At 44.3% G+C, this 24,686-nt stretch overlaps 1 protein-coding gene across 1 annotated transcript in view; it reads right to left on the reverse strand.

Annotated features, from left to right (window-relative positions):
* Lhfpl4 (LHFPL tetraspan subfamily member 4) overlaps positions 1–24,686 on the reverse strand; it is a 33,527-nt gene that overhangs the window by 5,751 nt on the left and 3,090 nt on the right. The window contains exon 3 of the mRNA XM_008854831.1: positions 927–1,163. Coding sequence (XP_008853053.1) covers positions 927–1,163 — 237 coding nt within the window. The remainder of the gene's footprint in view (positions 1–926; positions 1,164–24,686) is intronic.

The following is a 24,686-nucleotide window of genomic DNA, read 5'->3' on the forward strand; positions in this document are numbered from 1 at the left end:
TGGGAGTTGGTTTTCTTCTTCTTACTAAAGTTCAGGGGATCAAACTCAGGCCTGCATAGCAAGTGTTTTTACCTGTTGACCCATCTCATTGGCCCTAAATTATTTCTTTATTGTATTTTATTATTACTTGATATACATAAAATTTGTGTGTAATATACTAACTACACAACATGCTGTAATAAACCTGTGACTGACACCATTCAAATCTGTTGATAATTTTACCATAGGCTCCAATCTCATACCCCAGATTACTCCCCTTCAGACCCAACCCCAGATGACTACCCTCCTATCTTCTGTATTTATCATTTCTTTAGGTTTTTAAAAAATTTCAAGCCAGCCTGGGCTAAAGTGAGACCCTGTCTTCAAAATTAAAAAAAATATATGCACATATTGTGTTACCATATGTTCAAGCCGTACACAGCTCAGCTTTGCTTGGTTTTGAGCTTACTAAAGACATCACTCTATCAAGCAAATAAATGGTCATATTTGAGGGATACTATTTTCAGGAGGGCTGTACTATATGTAATTTTAAAAATTATTACATTTATTATGTGTGTCTATGTGTGTGAATGTGTATATATGGATATGTGTGTGAATGTATGTACGTATATGTGTGCATGTGTAGTATATGTGTTTATGTGTCTCTGTGTATGTGTCTGTGTGAATGTATGTGTGTGTCTGTGTGTATATGTATGCATGTATGTGTGTGTATGTGTGTGCATGTGGGAAGTCAGAGAACAACTTTCAAAGCTGATTCTGTTCTTCTGCCCTGTGAGTCCCGGCATGGGGTCCTCTTGTCAGGCTCAGTCACATGCCTTTCCCTGCTGATCCACCTTGCTGACTCCTGTCTGTGGTTTTTGCTTTTTCTTTTGTCGACAAGTGCCCCCGCCCCTCACCCAGCCTTGTCCTCCTCTGCTCACACTCGCCTTTGTTCTCCTGCTTGAGTTCCTCCTGCAGCAGATCGGTCTGCCGGTTGCCCAGCACGAAGGCGAGGAAGGACAGGATGAGCGCGTTGAGGATGCCGATGATGGCCAGGATGTATGCCCAGCGCACCGAACAGTCCCCCAGGGAGTACTTTCCAGTCTTGGCCCCGCACATGTCCCGGATGGTCTCGGCGTCCCAGCCGTCAGGGAAGATCATGCAGCCCAGGACGAGGCACAGAGCTGGGCAGCACGGGCCGGGCCCACAGCGCAGTCGGGTCAAGAAGGAAGAGAAGGCTTCGTTATTCCCTAGAGGCAGAGGGCCGACTCCAGCACATCCCATATTCAGCCCCATCCCCCACTTCCCCAGCATCCAGAGACATTGACCCAAAGTCTGGCATGGGCCTCCGGCCTGAGGAGCAGAAACAAGCCCACAGACCTCTATCTCTACTGCCTGACCTTGCGTTCACTTAGTTTTTGCAGGTTTTGTTATTCATTCAACAGTTATTCATTGAAAATCACTTCCCTTTCATTCAAGATGCTGGAAAAAGCCTTCTTTTGTTTCTGTTCATGCAGTTGAGCACTGTGCTAAGCACACAGACGGCAGAGTGGGAACAGTAGGTCTTACCAGTTCTTTCCTTGTGGCAGTGACTGGGGAGGTGGGGGGTGAGGGGCTTGCATCTTCTGTAGAATGGGAGCCACGGGGCTCCCCTCAAAACGAGCTTGGAAGGGTTAGAGTAATACTTTTGAGACATTTAGCACAGTGCCAACTTGAGCAATGGTTTTTGAGGGCCTACTGTGTGCCAGGCACTAGAGTAGGGTTCAGGGAGTCGATGGAATTCATGGAGTTGGCATGGGAGAGAGGTGGGTCGCAGTACAGTGTTAAGCAGGCTGAACTCAAACTGGCCCAGCCCTCTGCTAGATGTGTGGGCCTGAATTCCTTTCTTTGTGCGTTTCCTCATCTGTAAAATAAGGATAAGAGCATCATCAAGTGGCTGTGAAGTTGACAGGAGGCAGCAAAGTGCTTTTCACAGTGACCCCCATTTAAAAGTAACTGACAATATCAAAACCAGCCACAAGGAGCTGGGTGTGATGGCACACACCTGCAACTCCAGCACTGGGGAGTGGAGGCAGAAGGATCAGAGGTTCAAGATCATCCTCGGCAGTACAGATAGTTTGAGGCCAGCTTGGGCTACATGAGACCCTGTCTCAAAAAACAAACAAAAGCCCAAAACCTTAATCATAACAAATAATAATTACACAAATAAGAAAATAATTCAACAGGTTTCAGGTGAGGAGAGACAGAAAGGCAGATGGGTAGGTCAGGACCGCCCAGCTAAATAAGCTTCCTCATTGAATCTGCCTTCTTTGGCTTGTTACCAACCTCTCCTAACACAATCTAGGCTAAGAGAGGGGGTAGGGCAAGACCTGAGTTAATCAGCTTACTACATCCCTCTGTACAGAGTGATTGGCCAAGAACAGGCCCCATGGCAGGGCAATCGGGTGCCATATTCAGTAGGCAACCACAGAGACTTGGTTTAATCAGCCCCACCAGTGTTTAAGGCCTGCCACTTGCATAGGGGCTGTCCTTGGGGCTGTGAGACCATTGGCCTTGCTCCAGGCCCACGGGTGCTTAACCTGGATATAAGATGACAGCGCTGACAAGGAGTGGTTGTGAGTTTTCTGTCCACTGTATGTGGCCCATCCAGTCCACACAGTGGGAAGGGCCCTTGGCTTTGACCTCCTCTCCTCTTCACTGCAAAGGAGTGCTCCCTAGGCTTCAGACTCCTCCCTATCTAGGGTTTTGCACACCTACTCTCCAAGCCTGATACAGTGTCCCCCAACAGTTCTGTGATTACCAAACATTCTACCAGAGCTGTCTCTGGTCTCCAAGACAGCTCCCCCTCCGGGGGAACTCTCCAGATTTTGATGGGTATAAAGGAAATACCTAGCACAAATCTGTAGCACAACTGGTCTGGGTGAGCCAGAAAATTAAACTCTCTGAAGATGCCCCTTGGCACACAGATGGAGAGGCAAGTGCAGGGCCCCGGGGAGCAACCAGGGCTGCAGGTGTAATGCTGAAAGCTACAGGGATCTGTGGGTATTGAAATTCTGCTTAGACATTGTGGAAACTCAAAAGTAGAGGTGGGACTGAGCCCTTGGGTGCTCTACCACTGATAATGAGGGAGGAGGAGGAGGAGAAGCAGGAGCAGAAGCAGCAGGAAGAGTAGGAGCAGAAGGAAGAGAGAGACTTCACTGTCAGTCTCCTCACACTTTGTCTCCTCACCCCCAGCCTTAGACTCTCCAGTGAGAGGCAAGAATGCAGTTAGAGGCTGGGTAGGGGGCAAACCCACACAATATCCTTCAATGTTTTCCAGCTCTCCTCTCCCTAGGTGTCAGAGTGGTTGGCCCTGCAGTAGTCTTTCACTCACTCCTGGTGCATCCTTGTCTCCATGGAAACTGCTCCTGTATCCCAGAGCTCCCAGCCCCTCCTCTCCCTTCCAAATGCTTGCATTGAGACCACAGTGAGATTTCCTTCCCTGTGCTTTAACTCTCTCTCTCTCTCTCTCTCTCTCTCTCTCTCTCTCTCTCTCCCCACCTGCCTCCCTCCCTCTACCCCTTCTCCCTTGTTCCCTCACCCCTTCCCTCCCTCCCTCTTCTTCCCCCTTTCTCTCTCCCCCTTTCTCCTTCCCACTCTGGACCCTCCCTCTCCCCCCACCACATCTCTTCCCTTCCCTCTGTCCTTGTGCCCATCCATCCCCCATCTACCCCCTCATTGTACTCAAGCCTGTGCTTAGAAACTCCCTTTTCCCTTTCTAGTTCAGATCTCTCAACACTTAACATTGCGATTCCTCTGTTTGTCTCTCTTCTCTTCCATCCCTGTATCAACCCCCTTTGTTCTTCTCCTTGCTTCTCACTGTTCATTTCACAAATACGTTTCTAAGATGTACCCTGCACTGTGAAGTATGCCATGGGCACAGGCAGACATGGTGTCTGTCTTCAGCATGAGGGGAGGAATCAAATCAAGGCATCACACAGATAGATAGCCATGATACATGTCGATGACTTCTCAAAGGAAAGAGACTGAGAGCAGAAGCCACAACATCAAGGGCAATTGGACAGGGCTGAGGCAATTTCTCTGCCTCCTTGTTTCTGCAGGGCTTCAGATGGTGGCTATGGAGCCTCACAGGACACTCTGGAAATGGAAGACACCCAGAAGCCAAACAACTTGAGAAAAGCCAAGCAGAGATGGGTTTTCTGGAGTGTAAAGAGAAGTGACCAGAACAGGGCAGCCTTGCTCAAGCAGCTCAGTCATCAAGAGATGGGACGCTGCACACAAGCAAGGCTTCAGCATTCCCACCTGCTAGAAGATGACCCTGAAGTGGAGGCCTGTAGATTCCTTTGGAAGTTTGGCGCTGGCTAGAGTTAGATGCTGCTGAAGCTGATGCTTGGTACAGGGTGTATTGTGCAGCAAGGTTTCTTAACCTTGATTTTTTTTTTAAAGATTATTTTATGTGTTTAAGTGTTTTGACTGTAAGTACACTATGTGCATGCAATGCCCTCAGAGACCAGAAGAGGGCATGACATGGCCTGGAACTAGGGTTACAGGTGTTTGTGAGCTATGTAGGTGCTGGAAATGGAACCTAGGTCCTCTGAAAGAGCAGTCAGTGCTTTTAGGCATTGAGCCATCTCTCTAGTCCCAACCTTAGTGTTTTTAAACTTTCAAGCTAGAGATTTCATGGCATAGCCCTGTCCATTCTGGGATGCTTAGCTTCATCCCTGGCCTCTACCCAGCAGATCCTAGGGGTATACGTGAACCATCATTTTAACCATGTCTCCAAACATTGGTCAATGTCCCTGAGGTGATGACTGCTCACTGAAAACCACTGATGTAGAAGCAGGGACCATGGGGGGAACATCTCCACTCAGTGATGCTGCAGTCCACTAGCACCCTGTGCTACAGGCATCCAGAATGCAATAGACAAATTAAGATTGATAATATTGAGCTGGGTGTAACTCAACATTAAAGTGTTTGCACAAGGCTCAAGTTCAATATCTAGTACTCCATTACAGAGGAGAAGGAAGAGGAAGAGGAGGAAGAGGATGGGGAGGAGGAGGAAGAGGAAGAAAATGTTTTTAACAATAGCATTGAAGGGTTGGAGAGATGGCTCAGTGGTTAAGCGCACTGGTTGTTCTTGCAGAGGACCCAGGTTTGAATCTCAGCACCCACACAGTGGTTAACAACCATCCGTAACTCCAGTTCCAGGGATCCAACGCCATCTTCTGTCCTCCTTGGGCACTGCATGACACCAGTGTACTTATAAACATGCAGACATAACACTGATACACATAAAAAATAAAAATAAAAACAACAGCACTGAAGATGGGTATGATGTTGCCTACCTATAATCTCAGCACTTGGGAAGCTGAGGTGAAAGGCCATGAGTATGAAGCTAGCCTGGGCTACATAGCAAGCCCTTTGTCTAAAAGTAAAGAAAGAAATAGCATAGCATCGAGTGTTTAACTATGTGTCAGGGCACTAAGCTCCTGACTTTTTCATCACTTCATTTAATCCTATTAAAGAAAAAAATCAAGAATCAGCAAGGTGGATCAGCAGGTAAAGGTGCTTGCCGTGCAAGCCTGATAACCTGAGTTCAATCCCCAGAACCCACGTGAAGTTTGAAGGAGAGAAATGACTCAATAAAGTTGTCTTCTGACCTCCACATGCAAGATCTGACACATATGCCCACGCACATACAAAAATATCACCCTTATTTGCAGATGAGAAAACTGGGGTTCAGAGGAACTTATTCTGTATTGTATTCAATGTCACACAGCTAGTAAATGATGTGGTCTGTATTCAAGACCAGCCAGATAGGTACTTACTGTTTTCCTTCAGACAGGCTGACTTTTTAACTTGGATATGTTTATGAAAAAAGTTAAGTTTGGTGTGCAGCATGGTGACACAATGCCTTTAGTCCCAGCATGCAGGAGGCAGAGGCAGGGGAATGAATCTCTGTGAGGTCAAGGCCATCCTGGTCTACATAGTAGTTCCAGGCCAGCCAGGGCTACATAGTGAGACCCTGTCTCAAAACAAAACAACAAAAATATGTTTTAAAAGTAAGTTTAAATCACATTCAAAGTAAAGGAAACCAGGACCTTGTGCCACAAATAGACAAACACTATAAATATAAGTATAATGAAACCAAACAGTGTTCCTGGAGTTTAGTTAGACATCTTTGCCTGCCACATGCTCTGAGCCCAAATGCTGATCTCTCTGTTGAAAAGACATGTCAGAAAGCATAAGAGGAGTTAAAGGCACATTAGCACCAAGCTAACATGTTCTGAAAATGATTCTGATGTGGTCACCAAGCCTGCCTTATACAGGATCCCCCATTTGGGAAATGCCTACAGCTGGCTTAGTACCAACCTTTACACACAACTTGGGATGAAGTTACTTCACCTCCCTGAGCTGCACTTTCTTCACCTGTGAAACAAGGGTCAACATCTGCCATTTTTCAAAGATTTTTAAAAATATTTATTTTAGGGCTGGAGAAATGACTCAGTGGTTAAGAGCACTGACTGCTCTTGCAGAGGACCCAGGTTTGATTCCCAGCACCCACATGGTGGCTAACCATCCCCAACTCCAGTTCCAGGGGAATTCAACACCTTCTTCTGACCTCCCAGGGCATTGAACGACACGGGTGCACTTACACACATGCAGGCAATACACTCATACACATAATATTTTAAATATATATATTTATTTTAGTTATTTTATTATTTTTACTTTATATATATTTCATACATGTATGCGAGTGCATCCATGTCATGCAATGCCCATGGAAGAGGTTAGAAGAGGGTGTCAGATCCCCTGGAACTGGAGTTAGGATCCTCAGGAAGTTTGCCATGTGGGTGCTAGGAATTGAACCTGGGTCCTCTGAAAGGATAGCTAGTGCTCTCAACAGCTGAGCCACCTCTTCATCCCCAAAATATTTAAAATTTGTGTGTGTGTGTGTGTGTGTGTGTGTGTGTGCCACATATCTTCAGGGGCCCATGGGGGCCAGAAGAGAGTATTGGAGCCCCTGGAGTGGGAGTCACATGCAGAAGTGTTCTGCCTGATGTGGATTCTGGGAACCAACCTCAGGTCTTCTGCAGGAGCAGCAAATACTCTTGTAAATGCTGAACCATCTCTCCATCCCCTCCTCTGAGTTTTTGCGGGACTCAAGAGAGCTGGGAGGCTCACTGAACCCTCACATGAGACTCCACCCCTCCATCCTGCACCTCCCCACCCACTGGATATAATTCTTCCCCAATTGCCGTGGCCTCGTGGTCTCATGTGGTGACTGAAAGGGAGTCTCCACTAATGCAGCTATGAGGAAATCACCCATGCTGGATGAGACGTTTTGGTGGTGCAACTGCTTTGGGGCCCCCACACTCCTATATAACCTTTCATCCATACTCCATAACAAGGCCAGTGAACTCATTGGTTCCCCAAGATGGGCTTTGGTGGAATCATACTTAAGTCTATTGTTGGTGCCTGGGGAAGAGCAGGTACCTCCTCTCCTCAGGAAGTTCATACAACATGGGGTGACAGTGACTCAGAGTGACACTTGGGAGAGTGAGGAAATCTTGAACAAAAGGGATAACATTTCTAGGTAGTCAAGAAATGCTGAAGCTGGCTGTTGAGAGGAGGTAAAATTATTTATTATTATTATTTTACCATGTAACCATGACAGAGACAAATAGTTTACAACTATTCATTCCTTCTTCCCTAATATTCAAATCCTAAATTTTTAGCTAGGATCTTTGTATAGGTTAAAGTGGATTTGTTTTTTGAGACAAGGTCTCCCTGTAGCCCCAACTAGCCTGGAACTAGACCAGACTGGCCTTGATCTCACAGAGATCTGCCTGCCTCTACCTCCCAAGTGCTGGGATTATAAATGTGCACTACCACACCTGGCTTTGTGCTGGTTAAATTTGTATTGCCAACTTGACAGGATCTAGGATTACCTAGGACACAAGCATCTATGCTTGCCTGTGAGGAATTATCTTGATTAGGTTAGTTGAGATGGGAAGACTCACCCTGAAAGTGTCTCTGGTCCTGGACTGAATAAAAATGGGAAATCAAGCTGAGCCCTGGCACTATGCTCACTTCTTCCTGACTGTAGACGCAATTTGACCAGCCGCTTCAAGCTCCAGCTGCCTTGACTCCCCCATCATAGTGATAGTGAACTGTACCTCAAACTGTGAGCCAAAATAAGCCTGCCCTTAAGTTGCTTTTGTTCAAGGCATTCTTTTTAAATCACAGCAACGGGAAAAGTAACTAAAACAATCCTGAAGACAGAGAATTAATTTTCCAAGCCAGGCTTGGTGGTACACACCTGTAATCCCAGCACTCGAAGCAGAGGATTGCTGCAAGTTTTAAGGACAGGTTGGGCTTATATAGCAGAGAGAGAGAAAAGGTAGAGAGAGAGAGAGAGAGAGAGAGAGAGAGAGAGAGAGAGAGAGAGGAATTTCCAGCTTCCCTTGCAACTAGATGTGGCTTCAAGGAGACAACTGCTTATGGATCTGTAAGGATGCTTGGCTGTGCTTTCTCTGCAACCTTTCCTCCACTCTGGTGTATAGAATGCAAATGTAAAAGGAAGGGATCTAGCAGCGCTTGTCAACAATGTGGATAAGGGTCACTTCCTAGGAGTGGTGAAACAGAGCTGGAAGTTGCTAATGAATTCAGGAGCTATGGATCTGGGCTGCCTAATTCTTGGACATTTGTTTTATATAAGAGCCTAGAACCAGTGCTGGAGAAATGGCTCAGCAGTTAAGGGCACTTGCTTCTTTTACAGAGGGCCAGAGTTATGTTCCCAGCACCCATGCCAGGTGGCTCACAACTGCTTGTAACTCTAGCTCCAGGGAATCTAATGCCATCTTCTGGCCTCTGGGCACCTGTACACATTTTGGTGCATGTGTACACACACACACACACACACACACACACACAGACACACACACACACTTAAATTTTAAAAATCTTTCTTTTTTAAAGAGACTAGAATTTAGGGTAATTAAACCACAATAATTTGGAGTTTTCTAATCACACACAACCAAATCTAGTTCTAGTAGATTTAGTAATGTTCTCCTTGTTTTGGAACTTTGTATCATGTTTATTTACTGAGGGAAGGAAAACATTTACCTGTGTATCATTTGCAAAGTCCCTTCACCTCTCTGAACCTCAGTTTTGCAATCCTAGGAATGGAGGTCTCTATTTCTCAAGGCCACAAAGTAGACTAAGTGATCACCATCATTAACTGTCATTCCAGGACACCACATCTATTAAATAATGTGCACTCTTATAAATGTGCTTACCTCTAACTCTTATCTAGAGTTATTTCCTTAAGCCACATCTAACTATAAGGGAGGCTGGAAAATTCTCTCTCTGTGTCTCTCTCACTGTCTCTGTCTTGTCTCTCTCCCTTCCTCCCTCCTTCCCACCTTTGGGTATATTTGTACATTGACAGAAACAATGAATACAGTGGGTTGATTCCATTGCCTTCTTTACAACAAAGATGCAAATGTGTATTACAAAGGAATTAGTTATGTAAGTTTCAGTGTACCCATGCCATAGAATTACTGGTTTAATTTTCTCTTCCTTTTCTAGGTTCTTAATATAAGACTTAAAAATGGCTAATTTTTTTTTTTTTTTTTTTTTTTGTTTTTTTTCAGATAGTAAATAATTCAGGATTGTAGAACAGTCACTGCCGGAACTACTTAATTCTGCTGTTGTTGAACTAAAACAGTCATAAGTAATATGTGAACATGTACACCAATAAACTGTATTTTCTGGCACTGTATCTGGCACATTGTGGCACTCAGACAGGATCTCCCTGTAGCCACAGCTGGCTTGGAACTCAATATGGAGACCAGGCCGGCCTCAATCTCATATCTAACTGCCTCTGCCTCCCAAGTGTTAGGACTTAAAGGCATGTACCACCATGCCCAATGCCCAATGACTGATTTTTAAATCTTTCTCATCTTTCGTTTCAGGCTCGGGGTGTAGATCAGTGGTAGAGTGCTTGCCTAGCTAATGCAAAGTCCAGGGTTCAATCCCCAGCACTGCAATATAGATAAATCTTTGCTTTTTATTTTATTTATTTAGTTAGTTCATGTGTATGAGTGCTTTGCCCATACGAATGTAAGTGGATCATGTGTGTACAATGCTTGTGGAGGTCAGAAGGGGGTATCAGATCTCCTGAAACTGAAGTTACAGACAGTCGTTAGCCACCCAGGTCTTCTGTAAGAGCAATCAGTGCTCTTAACCACTGAGCCATTTCTCCAGTTCCAAATCTTTGTTTCTTTTCCAACCTACAAAGTGGTATAGGTTTCCCTATTAACACTGTCTCTAATAAATCTTGATAAGTTCTGTTTTCAATTAATTCAAAATATTTCACAATTTCTGTGATTTCTTCTTTGATATATGCATTAATCCATAATGTGTTGACTGATAGAGGCAGTGGATATCTCTGTAAGCTCAAGGCTAGCCTAGTCTACTTCGCAAGTTCCAGGAGGCCAGTCTGGACTATCAAGTAAGATTTTGCCTTAAAACAAAACCAATCCAAAAACAAACACAAAAATGTTTTTTGATATCCTATGGCATCTTCAAGTTTTCCAGCTATCTTTCTGTTACTTCTGGCTTACTTCAGGTTTGTTCTGGGAACAGACACCATGTGGTTTCTATCTTTGCATTTGTAAAGCTGTGGTTTTCTGTGCAGGATGTGGTCTGTAATGGTGAATGTTCCATGTGAGCTTGGGAGAAATGTGTTCCCTGTTGAATGAATTAGTCTATAGTCAGTCACTGGATCAAGTAGATTCATGAAGTTGCCAAGTCAGTTATGTTTGGACTAATTTTCTGGGAGATGAATTTCTGCATTTTGTTTTTGTTTGGTTTAGTTTCATTTTTGAGACAAACTCATGTAGCCCAGGCTGGCCCCAAACTCACTTTGTAGCCAAGAATAGCCCTGAACTCTGATCCTCTTGCCTCTGCCTCCCAACTAATGTTATTACAGGCATGCGCCACCACACCTGGTTCATCTTCTTACTGCCAATCCATATGTTTCTTTATAGTTAAAGTAGGTTTCTTGAAAAACACATACAGTTGGGTTGTGTTTCTTCACCCACTCTGCTGATGTTTTTTAACTGGTGCACTTAGACCACTTTCCAGTGGTATCATGGATGGTCCTGAATGATTACTGATGTTGCTGGATGAATATCTACCATGCGTATTTCTGTTTTCTATCTGTTGCCCTTGTTATCTACTCTTTTTAAAAGATGCCCATGATTATTTTGCCTGCATGTATGTAAGTACATCATGTGTGTGCAGTGCCCACAGAGACCATAAGAAGACATTGGATCCCCTGGAACTGGAGTTACAGGTGGTTGTAAGCACCATGTGGATGGTGGGAACTGAACCCAGGTCCTCTACAAGATCAGCCAGTATTCAGAACCACTGAGCCATCTCTCCAGCTCCTTTCCCTCCCTTTTTTAGAACAGACATGGAATTTTTAGTCAAAATGATTTGACTTGGGTCACACAACAACTACTAACAACTGTGGGGGTGGTTACTTATTTGTTACAGTTTGAATATGTCTGAGGGTTCATGGATTGGAAATTTGATCTCCAGTGTGGAAGTGTCCATAGGGGGACCTTTCAGATGTGATTATGCCATTATAAGCAGAAGTAGTTTCCAGTAAGTGTTCAGTCCTTCTGCTCTCTCCAGCCATGCAATGCCTTCTTCATGCTATGATCCAGCAAGCAGGCCCTTAGCACATTTCAGCCGTTCAGCTTGCACATCCCAGCCTCAAGAACCATGACCCAGCTGGGGACATAACTCAGTGGTAGAGCATGCTTGCCTAGCATGCTTGAGGTGCTGGGCTCAGTCCTTGGAACCACACACATAAACATTTAGAAAAAGGTTCTCACTAGGTGTGGTAGCACATGCCTTTAATCCCAGCACTTGGGAGGCAGAGGCAGGCAGATCACTGTGAGTTCAAGGCCAGCCTGGTCTTCCAGGCCAGCTGAGGCTACAGAGAGACCCTGCCCCCCCCCAAAAAAAATAAGGTTCTCATGAGACACAGTAATGATCTCTTTAGGAAAAAAAGGGAAACTTCTTGTTAGTTAGACATGGTATCACGCATCTGTAATTCCAGCACTTGAAAGGAAGAAGCAAGGGGAACAGGAGTTCAAGGCTATTGGGCTGGAGTGATAATTCAGAGGTTAAGAGCACTTCCTGCTCTTCCAGAGGACCCAGGTTCAATTCCCAGTACCCACGTGGCAGCTAACAACCATCCATAACTCCAGTTCCAGGGGATCTTATGCCTTCTTCTACCCTCTGTGAGCATTGCATGGATGCACTTACATACATGTAGCCAAAATACTCATACACATAAAATTAAAATAAATAAATATTTTTAAAATATTTCAATTTTATGTATATGAGTATATTTCCTGCATGTAGGTAGAGGCACCCATGTCGTGTAATGCCTGTTGAGGTCAGAAGAGGGCATCAGATCCCCTGGAACTGAAATTAAGCATGGTTGTTAGCTGGGAATCGAACCTGGGTCCTCTAGAAGAGCAGCCAGTGCTGAGCCATCTCCAGCCCCAAATAAAACTTTTTTTTTTTTTTCAAAAAAGCTATCTTGTGGCTCAGCGGTTAAGAGCACTGACTGCTCTTGCAGAGGACCTGGGTTCGATTCCCAGCACCCACGTGGCAGCTACAAACTGTCCTTCACTCCAGTTCCAGGGGAAATCGAAGCCCTCTTCTGACCTCCATGGCATTGCACGACATGGGTGCACTCACATATATGCAGGCAATACACTCATACACATACATTTTTTTAAAAAAGCTATCCTCACTGGGTGTGGTGGCACACGCCATTAATCCTAGCGCTCAGGAGGCAGAGGCAGGCAAATCTCTGAGTTCCGGGCCAGCCTGGTCTACATAGCAATTTCCAGGCCAGCCTGCATTGTATGAGACCAAGGAAGAAAGAAAGAAAGAAAGAAAGAAAGAAAGAAAGAAAGAAAGAAAGAAAGAAAGAAAGAAAGAAAGGAAAAGAAAAGAAAGAGAGAGAGAGAGAGGAAGAAAGGAAGGAAGGAAGGAAAAAAGAGAAAGAAGGAGGAGGGAGGAAGATAGAGAAGGAGAGGGAGGGAGAGGGAGGGAGGGAGGAGAGAGAGAGAGAGAGAGAGAGAGAGAGAGAGAGAGAGAGAGAAAATCATCTAAAAGAAAGGAGCAGGAGAATTCCCACAAGTTTCAGGCCTGCTTGGGCTACATAGCAAGACTTCTTTTTTTTTTTTTCAACAGGGGCTCACTGTATAGTCTTGGCTGGCCTGGAACTTACTATGTAGGCTGGACTAGCCTCAAATGTAGAGTCTTCCACCTGGGATTAAAGGTCTGTGCTACCATAACCAACATGCAAGACTGTCTTAACAAACCAAAATAAATAAATAAAATTAAATAAAATGTTCATAACAAATTACCCAGTCTGCGGTATGCTGTTACTGTAGTACAAAGCCAACTAAGACACTATGATTCTTTTCATTTTATATGAAAGGAAACTCGTAAATGACGTGAAATCCTGAAAGACACTTAGTTATTAATACTGTAATCAGAATTTGGCACCAGATAGCTGACTGATAAACCCTGTTCCCTCCAAAGGAGTAGGTGGTAGAGTAAGGGCTGAGACAGCATCATTCATTCATTCATTGATTCATTCAACATACACTTATGCTGGCATGGTGGCTCATGCCTGTACTCCCAACACTTGGAAGGCTGAGGCAGAAGGAGTGCCATAAGTTCCAAGCCAGCCTGGACTACATACCACGGTGCTATCTCACAAATAATAAAAAAGCTTTTAAAAACATTTATGTCAGGTGTAGTGGTACATACCTTTAATCCCAGTACTCAGGAGGCAGAGGCAGGTGTATTTCTGTGAGATCAAGGCCAGCCTGGTCTAGATAGTGAGTTTCTGGCCAGCTGGGGCTACAGGGAGACTCTGTCTCAGAAAAACAAAAAATAAAAAAATAGACACTTATTAGGTACCTGCTATGTGCTGAGGACAGCCTCTTGACCCAGAGGTTTCATTGTGTCACAAAAGTACAAAAGAAATGCAGGCAGACTTGGGTTAACAAAAATGCTGGGCTGGAGGTGGCCAGTGGACTAAGGCTTTAGAAAGTTTCTTGTTTTTATCCTTTTCTTTTACTTTCATTTCATGTGACTCATTATTATCAGCCTTTCTTTAATTCCAGAGCAGGTGAAATACTACAGGGCATCTCTAAGAATGACACTACACCCAGAAGCTGAAAAAGAGTATCAATAATTTACTTATGTTAAGAAAAAAAAGTAATTTCAACACAGGTGGGCGAATCCATAGACTAGTCAAAAGAAAAAGTGGGAAACCAAATTTGTAGCTCCTATTATAAAGGGTTAATTTTTATATTATTTGTTTGTTTGTTTGTTTGTTTGTTTATTTATTTGTGTGCCCACACTACAGTGCACATATGCGGAGGTCAGAGGACAGCCTGAGGGAGCTGGTTCTCTCCTTCTACCATATGGGGCTGAAGTATTAAACTCTGGTTATCAGGCATGGCAGTAGGTGTCCCCACCTGCTAAACTATCTTACCAGCCTCCCCTCCTTTTTTGTTTGTTTTTTTTGTTTTGTTTTGTTTTTTGAGACAGGGTCTCCCTGAAGCCCTTCTGGACTGAAACTTGCTATGTAGACCAGGCTGGCCTTAATCTCACAGAGATCTACCTGCCTCCTGAGTGCTGGGATTAAAGGTATGGGCCACCACACCCCAGTTTTTTTAAACTTTCTTAATACATAAGGAGGTCCTAAAAACCAAGGGGGCAGGAATTACCATTGATCTGATAAAAACAGTTTAGAAATGACATTCTTCCAGAAAAATGTACATAAAGGGTGAACAACTTCACTCATAAGAATGAAAGGCAAATTGCTGCAAGAGAATTGGAGAGAGGTTTTGTTAGTTTTTGCTCATTAGGTTGGAAAAAAAGAAATATCTGATAACACCACTGACAAGGACATAGAGACAAGAGAAGCAAGTGCTGTCACATGTCACTGGTGGGAACATAGCTTTGCATAAGCTCAGAGGAATCACTCTTTCCAGATCCGTCAAATTACAGGCAGAGCATGGTGGTGGATGCCTGTAATCCAAGTGCTCAAGAGGCTGAAGCAGAAAGATTATAAATTCAAGGCCAACTTAAGCTACACAGGGAGACCCCATCTATCTATCTATCTATCTATCTATCTATCTATCTATCTATCGGATTAGAGAGATGGCTCAGGGTTAAGAGCACTGGCTGCTTTTGCAGAGGACTTGGGTTTGGTTCCCAGCACCCACATGGCAGCTAACAACTGACAGTTGATGATATGGAGACAGAGGAACCTTCTTACACTAATGCTGGATGTGTAAAATGAGGTGGCCACTTTGGAAGATACGCTGGCAGTCCTCAAAATGTTAAGTATGGAGCTAGCATTTGATCCAACAATCCCACTTGGGGGTATCTGCCCAAGAGAAAGGAAAGCACATGTCCACACAAACACTTGTACACAGATATTCAGACTATTATTCATAATAGCCAAGGTATAGAAGCAGCTTGCCTGTCAACTGATGAATGGGTAAGTCAAATGTATTTTAGCTATACAATGAAATGTTATTTGCCACAAACAAGAATGAAGTTCTCAGACTGGTGAGATGGCTCAGAGGTTAAGAGCACATAAGAGTACATAGCGCTCTTGCAGAGGACTGAATTGCCATGTCACCCATGAACACCCATGTTGGGTGGCTCACAACCATCTGTAACTCCAGCTCCAGGGAATATAACACCCTCTTCTTGCTTCTGTAGGCACTGCACTTGTGTGCACACACATAATTTTATTGACTTTTATTTCATGTGTATGAATGTTTTACCAGTATGTATGCAAGTATACCACATGTATGCAATGCCTGTGGAAGCCAGATGAAGTCATTAGATTCCCTAGAATTGGAGTTATGGATGGCTGTTAGCCACCACGTGGATGCTGGGAACTGAACCCAGGTCCTCTGCAAGAGCAGCCAGTGCTCTTAATCATTGAGTCATCTCTCCAGCCCCAACACACGTAATTAAAAAATAAATAAATAAACTGAGCCAGGTGTGGTGGCACACGTCTTTAATGCCAGCACTTGGGAGGCAGAGGCAGGCAGATCTTTGTAAGTTCGAGGCCAGCCTGGTCTACATAGCGAGTTCCAGGACAGCTGGGGCTACAGGGAGACCCTGTTTCAAAAAGACAAAAACAAACAAACAAACTGGGGCTGGAAAGATGGCTCAGTGGCAAAGAGCACTGGATGGTCTTGCAGAGAATCCAGGTTCAATTCCCAGCATCCACATGGCAGCTAGAAACTGTCTGTAACTCTAGTTCCAGGGGAATCTGGGCCCCTGTTCTGACCACTGCAGGCACTGCAGGATGGGGGTGCACTTACATGCATGCAGGCAATACACATAAAAAATAATAAATAAAATATTTAAAATAAAATAAATAAATATTTTTTAAATGTAGTTCTGATACAATGCTGTGGCATGGAAGAGCTGAGAAAAGCTAGTCCACGAAAGACCGTGTATTATATAATCCCATTTATATATAAAATGCTAAGAATGGGCAATATATAGACACAGAAAGTAAATTAGTGGCTAGGGTAGAGGGGGACAGGGAAGCAGGAATTGGGGTGGCAGGGGTGGGGGGTGGGCAGCTAAATAGTATGAGGTTTCAAGATGATGAAAACATCTTAAAATTGATTGTGGTAACAATTGTACAAATCTGTGAATATATTAAAAACATTCAGGAGCTGGGGTGTGGCTCAGGGAAAGAGCACTTTGCCTAACCATGTATGGGGCCCTGGATTTGATCCCCAGAACCACAAACAAACAAGCAAACACAAACCCTCCCACTATATTGAACTGTTCACTTGTGCAAATTATATAACATATAAATTTTATCTCAATATAAAGGTCATGAAAAATGGGAGGGTGGGGGCTGGAGAGATGGTTCAACAGTTAAGAGCACTGGCTGCTCTTGACAAAAACCCAGGTTTAGTTCCCAGCATCCACATGGCAGCTTACAGCTGGCTGTAACTCTAGTTCTAGGGGATGCAATGCCCTCTTCTGATCTCCATGGGCAGTGTATGCACATGGTGCACTTACATACATTCAGGCAAAACACTCATACACATAAAATAAAAATAATAAATACAATATTTTTTAATGGGAGGGTGGTTGGGTGCAGTGGTACATGACTGTAATCTCAGTACTCCAGAGATGGAGAAAGGAGGATAGGAGTTCAACATCATCCTCAGCTACACTGAGTGTGAGACTAGCCTGGGCAATGTGAGATAGCTCTCTCTCTCTCTCTCTCTCTCTCTCTCTCTCTCTCTCTCTCTCATTCATACCCCTCCCACATACACTTATTCTGTGCTCTCCTGCCAACACTCACATGAACAAGCTTAGAAATGACTTCTCCCAGCCACCACGCCTTTAATCCCAGCACTTGGCAGAGGCAGGCAGATGTTGAGGCCAGCCTGGTCTCCATAGCAAATTCCAGGACAGCTGTGGCTACAGGGAGACTCTGTCTCAAGAAAGAGAGAGAGAGAGAGAGAGAGAGAGAGAGAGAGAGAGAGAGAAGAGAAGAGAAGAGAAGAGAAGAAAGGAAGGAAGGAAGGAAGGAAGGAAGGAAGGAAGGAAGGAAGGAAGGAAGGAAGGGCTTCTCCTGCCCCAGTCAACCCTCAGCTAAGATCCCGGTTGTGACCTCAAGAAGAACACTGAACAGAACTACCAGGCCCCATCTACGCTGCTCCCAAATTCCTGGGTCTCTGAGGCAGACATACTAAACACTTGCTTTTAAAAATTACATTTGTGGGGCTGGAGAGATGGCTCAGCGGTTAAGAGCACTGACTGCTCTTGCAGAGGACCCGGGTTCAATTCCCAGCACCCACATGGTGGCTTCGAACCATCCTTAACCCTGGTTCCAGGGGAATCTGAAGCCCTCTTCTGACTTCCAAGGTATTGTACAACACAGGTGCACTCACTTATGTGCAGGCAATATACTCATACACATAAAATAAAAATAATACATAAAATATTAAAAATAAATAAATACTACATTTGTTCAGTGTGTGTGTGTGTGTGTGTGTGTGTGTGTGTGTGTCTGTCTGTGTGTGTGTGTACTGAACTCAGGCCATCAGACTTGGCAGAGGCAAGGGCTCTTACCCACTGAACCATCTTGCCTGCCCCCAACACTATTGTTTTGGGCCACTAAATTTGGTGTAATTTTTAAAACAGCAATAAATACCTGATATATGTTTATATGGAGAAAAAAAAAGTTTGTACTGGGCATGGTGTGGTAGTATACGCCTTTAACCCCAGCACTCAGGAGGCAGAGGCAGCAGATCTGAGTTATAGTCAGCCTAGTCTATATAGTGGGTTCCAGGGTAGCCAGTGCTACATAGTGAGACCCTGTCTCAAAAAAACAAAACAGATGTTTACCTTTGCTTGTATATTCATGGAATTCTCTGAAAAAGACACTCAGGAATGATCACCTCTGGGGGAAAGGACAGCTGGGTGACTATGGGAAGGAGGTATGTCTGACTGTATACCCTTTCTTAGCTTTCAGATTTTCTACTATATCAATATAGTTATCTTTCAAAAAGAGTCAATGAAAGTCTGGAAAAATTGAAATAATTTCTTAAAGAACCTCCAACTACCTACCATGCATGAAATTCAATCCTCAGCACCGCACAAACCAGGTGTAGTAGCACATGCATACCTTTAATATAGCACTTAGGAGGTGGAGGTAGGAGGATCAAAGGTCCAAGGTCCTCCTCAGCTACATAGGGAGCTCAAGTCAGCTTGAAATACATGAGACCCTGTCTTAAACAAACAAACAAAAAGAAACCTTCAACAGGTTGGGCTTGGTGATGCATGCCTTATAATCCCATCACTCCAGAAACAGAGGCCCGAGGACCATGAGTTTGAGGCCAGCCTGGGCTACATAGTAAGACCTTGTCTGAGAAAAACAAAAAAGAAAAATACTTTCACCAACAGTCTGTTGTCCATGGTAGAGTCTAAGCTGCTTTCTATAACTTAGAGGGCCTCAGGACCCAGAGCCTGCTCATCCTCCCAGGCCTCAAATTCAGTTGCTCCTTGCTCTGCCTGTTTCCAGGCCACTCCCATCTCTCTGCTTTATTGCACTGTGTCCTCTACCCCCTTGCATCTCTCTTTCCTACTCATCTGTCAAGATTCAACTCAAATGCTGTTACTTTTTGGAAGATTTCCCTAGCTATACTTAACTGTGTTAGACGCCCTTTTTGTGCCCCCTAGAACACCCTGCGTGATCCAGTCAGTTCCTGTGTTGTACCACAGGTTCATGTTGTTTTCTTTCTTGAGCTCTCCTATTAGACTTTGAGTCCCTGAGAGCAATGACTGTTACTCAGGATTCCCAGAGCCTAGCACAGTATTTGACACACACAGGAGATCTTCAGTAGAGGACCAAGATGAAGAGAGAAAGAGAGGGAGCAGAGGGGAGGAGGGAGACAAAAAATGAAGGAAAGGAGGGAGAGAGGCAGGGAGATGGAAGGAGAGAGGAAGACAAAAAGGAAGTCAGGGAGAAGGAAGGAAAAGAGAGAGGGAGGAAGGACAGTAAGGAAAGGGGAGGAAGGGAGGAAGGAAAGAAGGAAGACAAGAAGTCAGGGAAAAGAAAGAAAAAGAAAGGAAAAGAGGAAGGGAAGGAGGAAGGGAGGGAGGGAGGAGGGAGGGATGGAGAGAGAAAGCATGGATTCACACACACATTTTACTGGATGACTAAATCCAAAACCAAGTCAGATGTGGTGAAGCTGCAGCCTATAACCCCAGCATTAGAGAGGCTAGACAGAAGGATCACCACAAGCCAAAGGACAACTTGGGCTATATAGCAAGATCCTAAACACATAAATATATCATTCATTCAGACACTCCCAAATGCAACCTGAACCAAAGCCCAAAGACATGAAGGATTCATATGCACGCTCTGAGTTCCAGTTACGGCAACTCAGTGGCCAGCAAAGCCTGATGACCTGAAGTCAATCCCCAGAACCCACGTAAATATGAAGGGAAAGAACCAGCTCTACAAAGTTGTCCTCTGACCTACACACACACACACACACACACACACAACCCCACACCATGTACACCCCCTGCATGCACGCACATGTATGCATGCATGCCATGGCACCTATGTGCCTCCCCACCCCCCAAAATAATAAAAAAGTTAAAAAAATTTAAAAAGAAACTTGCATACTTTATGTTCTCAGTAAATGTGAAGGACCAGGTAAGATTGTTGAAGCCCTGATCCTAACTTCACATGGTACACGGCCTTCTGGCAGAAACACCCCACCACCGGCCTTACTATCCATCTTCCTCTAGCATAGGCATGGAGTGAGGAGGACTGAGTCACAGCCCTCACTCTGACCCATCACGTGTCTGACCTGGAACAAATGACTTTTTCTTCTTTGAGACTTACTTTTTTCAACAGGAACTATGAACAACAAGCTGAGCTGTAAGCTCCTACCACTACAGATGGAGGTCCAGCTACCATGCCCTCCCAGCCAGCATTCCGTCCCTACCATGCCCTCCCAGCCAGCATGCCTGCCCCACCATGCTGTACCTTCTCAAACTCTGAGCCAAATTAATCCTTCCTCTCTTTTTTAAAAAAGCATTTATTTATTTATTTATGTGTATGAGTGTTTTGCTTGCATGTATGTAAATGCACCCATGCTGTGCAATGCCCACAGAGGCAAGAAGAGGGTGTTTGAGCCCCCTGGAACTAGAGTTATGGACAGCTGTCAGCCACCATGTGGGTGCTGGGAACTGAACCCAGGTCTGCTGCAAGAGCAGCCAGTGTTCATAACTGCTGAGGCATACTTCTTCTTTTAAATAAATAAAATAAACAAGTTGGGGATTTAGCTCAGTGGTAGAGTACTTGTCTAAGAAGCAAAAGGTCCCAGAATACATAACAAAAAAAAGAAAGAATTAAGAAATAAAAATTGGGGGGCTGGAGAGATAGCTAAGCAGTTAAGAACACTGGCTGCTCTTGCAGAAGAGCTCAGTTTGAATCCCAGAATTCAGCTAACAACCATCTGTAACTCTAGTTCCAGGGGATTCAATGCCCTCTTCTGACCTCCAAAGGCATTTGCATGACACGGGTGCACTTACACATGTGCAGGCAATACACTCATACACACAAAATAAATAAATAATAATAATAATAGAAATAAAAATGGAATAATGCTACTTATGCTACTTACTCCATTGGTCTATTTTGAGGATTAAATGTTACACAGTAAAATGTTTAGCACCTGGTCTAGTATAGAATAAAGCCTCAAAGTATGCTAACATTTTTCCTTTTTCTTTTTGAGACAGTCTCATGCAACCCATACTGTATTGCTTCTAACTCACTGTGCAGATGAGGCTGACCTTGAACTCCTGATCTTCTGGGATTATAGGTGAGCCACCACCCCCAGTTACCTATTCTTGAATAGTTGCGACAGTCTCAGCATCCAACTACCTACAGACCAAACTCCAAAATCCCTGGCCCAGCACTCTGTGGTCTTCATCATTCTATCCTGTACCTCTTGTTGCTCCCTATGCAGGTGCCACACTCAAGCCAGATGTGCCTGTCTCCATCCATGGTTTTCCTCTCTGCTTAGATTGCTCCCCAGCTCCTCATACCTGCCAACACTATCTCCAGCCTTGATTCCCAACTAAGTCACTGACTGTAGACTGTATTTTACAACACTTAAAGCCCAGCCCATATTAGCACTCACCCTGTCGGAGGTTGCAGGACTTTTGCTGCAGTCGTGTCACTCAAGGCCCCCTCTAACAGTCAGCACACATGATATACCTCTGTGGGAACTGACCTTTCTCTCTATCAGTCCATGTGCTGTTGCAGGGGTGAACACATGGCTCAGGGCTTAGACAAAGTCACCATGGTTCATTTAAAAGGTGGATACTGGGGCTGGAGAGGCAGTTCAGCAGTTAAGAACACTGACCATTCTTGAAGAAGACCTGGGTTCGAATCCCAGCACCCACATGGCAGCTAACTACTGTCCGTAACTCCAGTTCCAGGGAATCTGACAGCCTCTTCTGACCTCTGCAGGTATTGCATGACATGGGTGCACTTACCTACATGCAGGCAATACACACGTACACATAAAATAAAAATAATAAATAAAATATTTTTTTGAAAAGGTGGATACTTAGCAATATCTGGGCTGACAGGAATTAACCCTGAAACTTTTTCTTTTGTCTTTTTGTTGATTGTTTTTTTGACAGGGTCTCCCTAATCACAGGCCACCTGGAAGTCACCATGTGAACGAGGGTGGCCTTGATCTCACAGAGATCCACCTGCCTTTGCCTCTCAAGGGCTAGGATTAAAGGCACATGCCACCATGCCCAGTGTTCAATCCTGAAACTTTTTTGCAGGTGTCCTTTCTCCACGGTCATCGCTAAGCTGACATTGTGTAAAATCATAGCAGCAAGTAGCCAAATTTCTCGCCTTAAGGAGAAAGTGAGATTAAAATAAACCAACACAGAGGAACCAAGAAATAGAGAGATGCTTCAATGGCTTTGGTGGTATTATCTGAGTATCTGGATTCATGCCTGAAGTCAGAAATGTGTCTTTCAAATTACAAGACAATAAACCCAATGCTCTTTACTTCATTTTATTTATGGTAGTGTGAGTTGATTTTCTGTCATCTGTTACTGCAAGATTGCCAACCAACACAGTGGCCTGAGTAGACAGTAAGCTTTTCGAGAGCAGGGATTGTACTCTTAAGATTTGTAGGGTCAGGGATGTCCTGTGTACCCCAGGAGTGCAGTGTCGACCACAAAGATGATCAGAAACAAGTGAGATATGAAGAAGAATTCGCATCTCTCTGTAGTTTCCCAATGAAACAGGACTCTAAAATTCTTGGGAAAAAGAACATCACAAGAACAAGAATCAAATGAGAAGTGTGCTAATTCCTTTAAGGTGAACAAGCCTCTTTGCCTCTGCAGATCCTCTGGGTACATGATATGACTGATGCTCACTTTCTGAACACAGTGAAATGGTCTTACTGGAAGATGTGCTGAAGGAGCCCCACGGGGCTGAAAGAGACACACTCCTAATCAACTAATATGACAGTCCCCCAGTCCCCAGATGAGAAAACTGAGACTGAAATTAAAGAGACTTATTTACAATTGTAGGGTGAGGGCTGGCAAGATGGCTCAGTGGGAAAAGGTGCTTGCCACCAGGCTCCACAAATCTGAGTTCAATCCCAGGACCCACATGGTGGAAGAAGAGAATGGACTCCTTCCTGTAGGTTGTCCTCTGACCTCCACCACATGCCACTGGCACACATGAAGTCATGTACTTACACACACAAATGAATAAATGTAATTCAAAAGAAATAATTCACTGTAAAGTGAGACATAGGCAGAGTCACTCAAGAACTTTTAAGCCATGACTTAAAGTCCAGAGGGCAGGCCTGTGTCCTAGGCCACTTTATTAAGGAAAATGAATCAGTCACTTGCCCAAAGAACTCAGAAATCTCTGAGCAAAATGTAATCAACTTCTCAGTTCTACCAGCTGCCCCCTCAGCCCTGAGGGGTAGGGCAATAACACAAAGGAAAGTGCCCTGGGCCAAGAGTCAAAAGAAACAAAAACAAAAACAAAACAAACAAAAAACCCCAAACAAAAGAAAACCTTGAGCATTAGAATGAATTTATCTTTTGCTGGTGGTGTGACTTTGAGTGAGCCCTTTTCCATCTCTTTCCATCTCTATGTTCAGTGGCCTCTCTGAAATGGGGGGTGGGGGAGGGATTTGAAGGAGCCAATCTCCAGATTGCTGAATTTCAGTAATTACATTTGGACTGTTCATCAAATCCCAAGATTAAATGCCACATAGATTACAGAGAATTTGAAGGCCAAGAGGTCAGCAGCCTATCTGCAGACTCCAAATTAAAGTTGATGAATTGGGGGTTCAAGCTGAGCATATATTTTCCTTCCAGCTTCTCTTGGGAGAAAACCAGAATGCAAACACACAATAGCACCTCTCTGGGTACCACTAAAAACATGGAACAATAGCTCCTACTTCCTTCAGCTCTCTTTCTTTGTTCTCTTCAAAAATTCTTAAAGATTCACATCTCACATGAGTGTGGTAAATGCAAACCATTAGAACATCCACATCGGGGGGCTGGAGACATGGCTTAGTGGTTAAGAGTACTTGCTTGCTATTCTTCCATTCCCAAGACCCACATCAGGAAGATCACACCTGCCTATAACTCCAGCTCCAGAGGCTCTGACGCCCTCTTCTGGCCTCCATCTTCAGCTGCACTGCACTCACCTGCATATACTCCCAGACATGCAATACACATATATTATAAATGAAAATTCTTTTTGAGCAGTACTTGGGAGACAGAGGCAAGTGAATCTCTGTGACTTCCAGGCAAGCTAGGGTTACATGTGCACCTTTAATCCCAGCACTTGGGAGGCAGAGGCAGGCATATTTCTGTGATTGAAGCCAACATGGTCTGCATAATGAGTTCTAGGCCAGCCATGGCTACATGGAGACCCTGTCTCAAAAAAAAAAAAAAAAACTTCACCCGTGTGTGTGTGTGTGTGTGTGTGTGTGTGTGTGTGTGTGTAAAAATAATGT

The sequence above is a fragment of the Nannospalax galili genome, unplaced genomic scaffold, assembly GCF_000622305.1.
Source record: "Nannospalax galili isolate Female #2095 unplaced genomic scaffold, S.galili_v1.0 scaffold406, whole genome shotgun sequence".
Lineage (NCBI taxonomy): Eukaryota > Metazoa > Chordata > Mammalia > Rodentia > Spalacidae > Nannospalax > Nannospalax galili.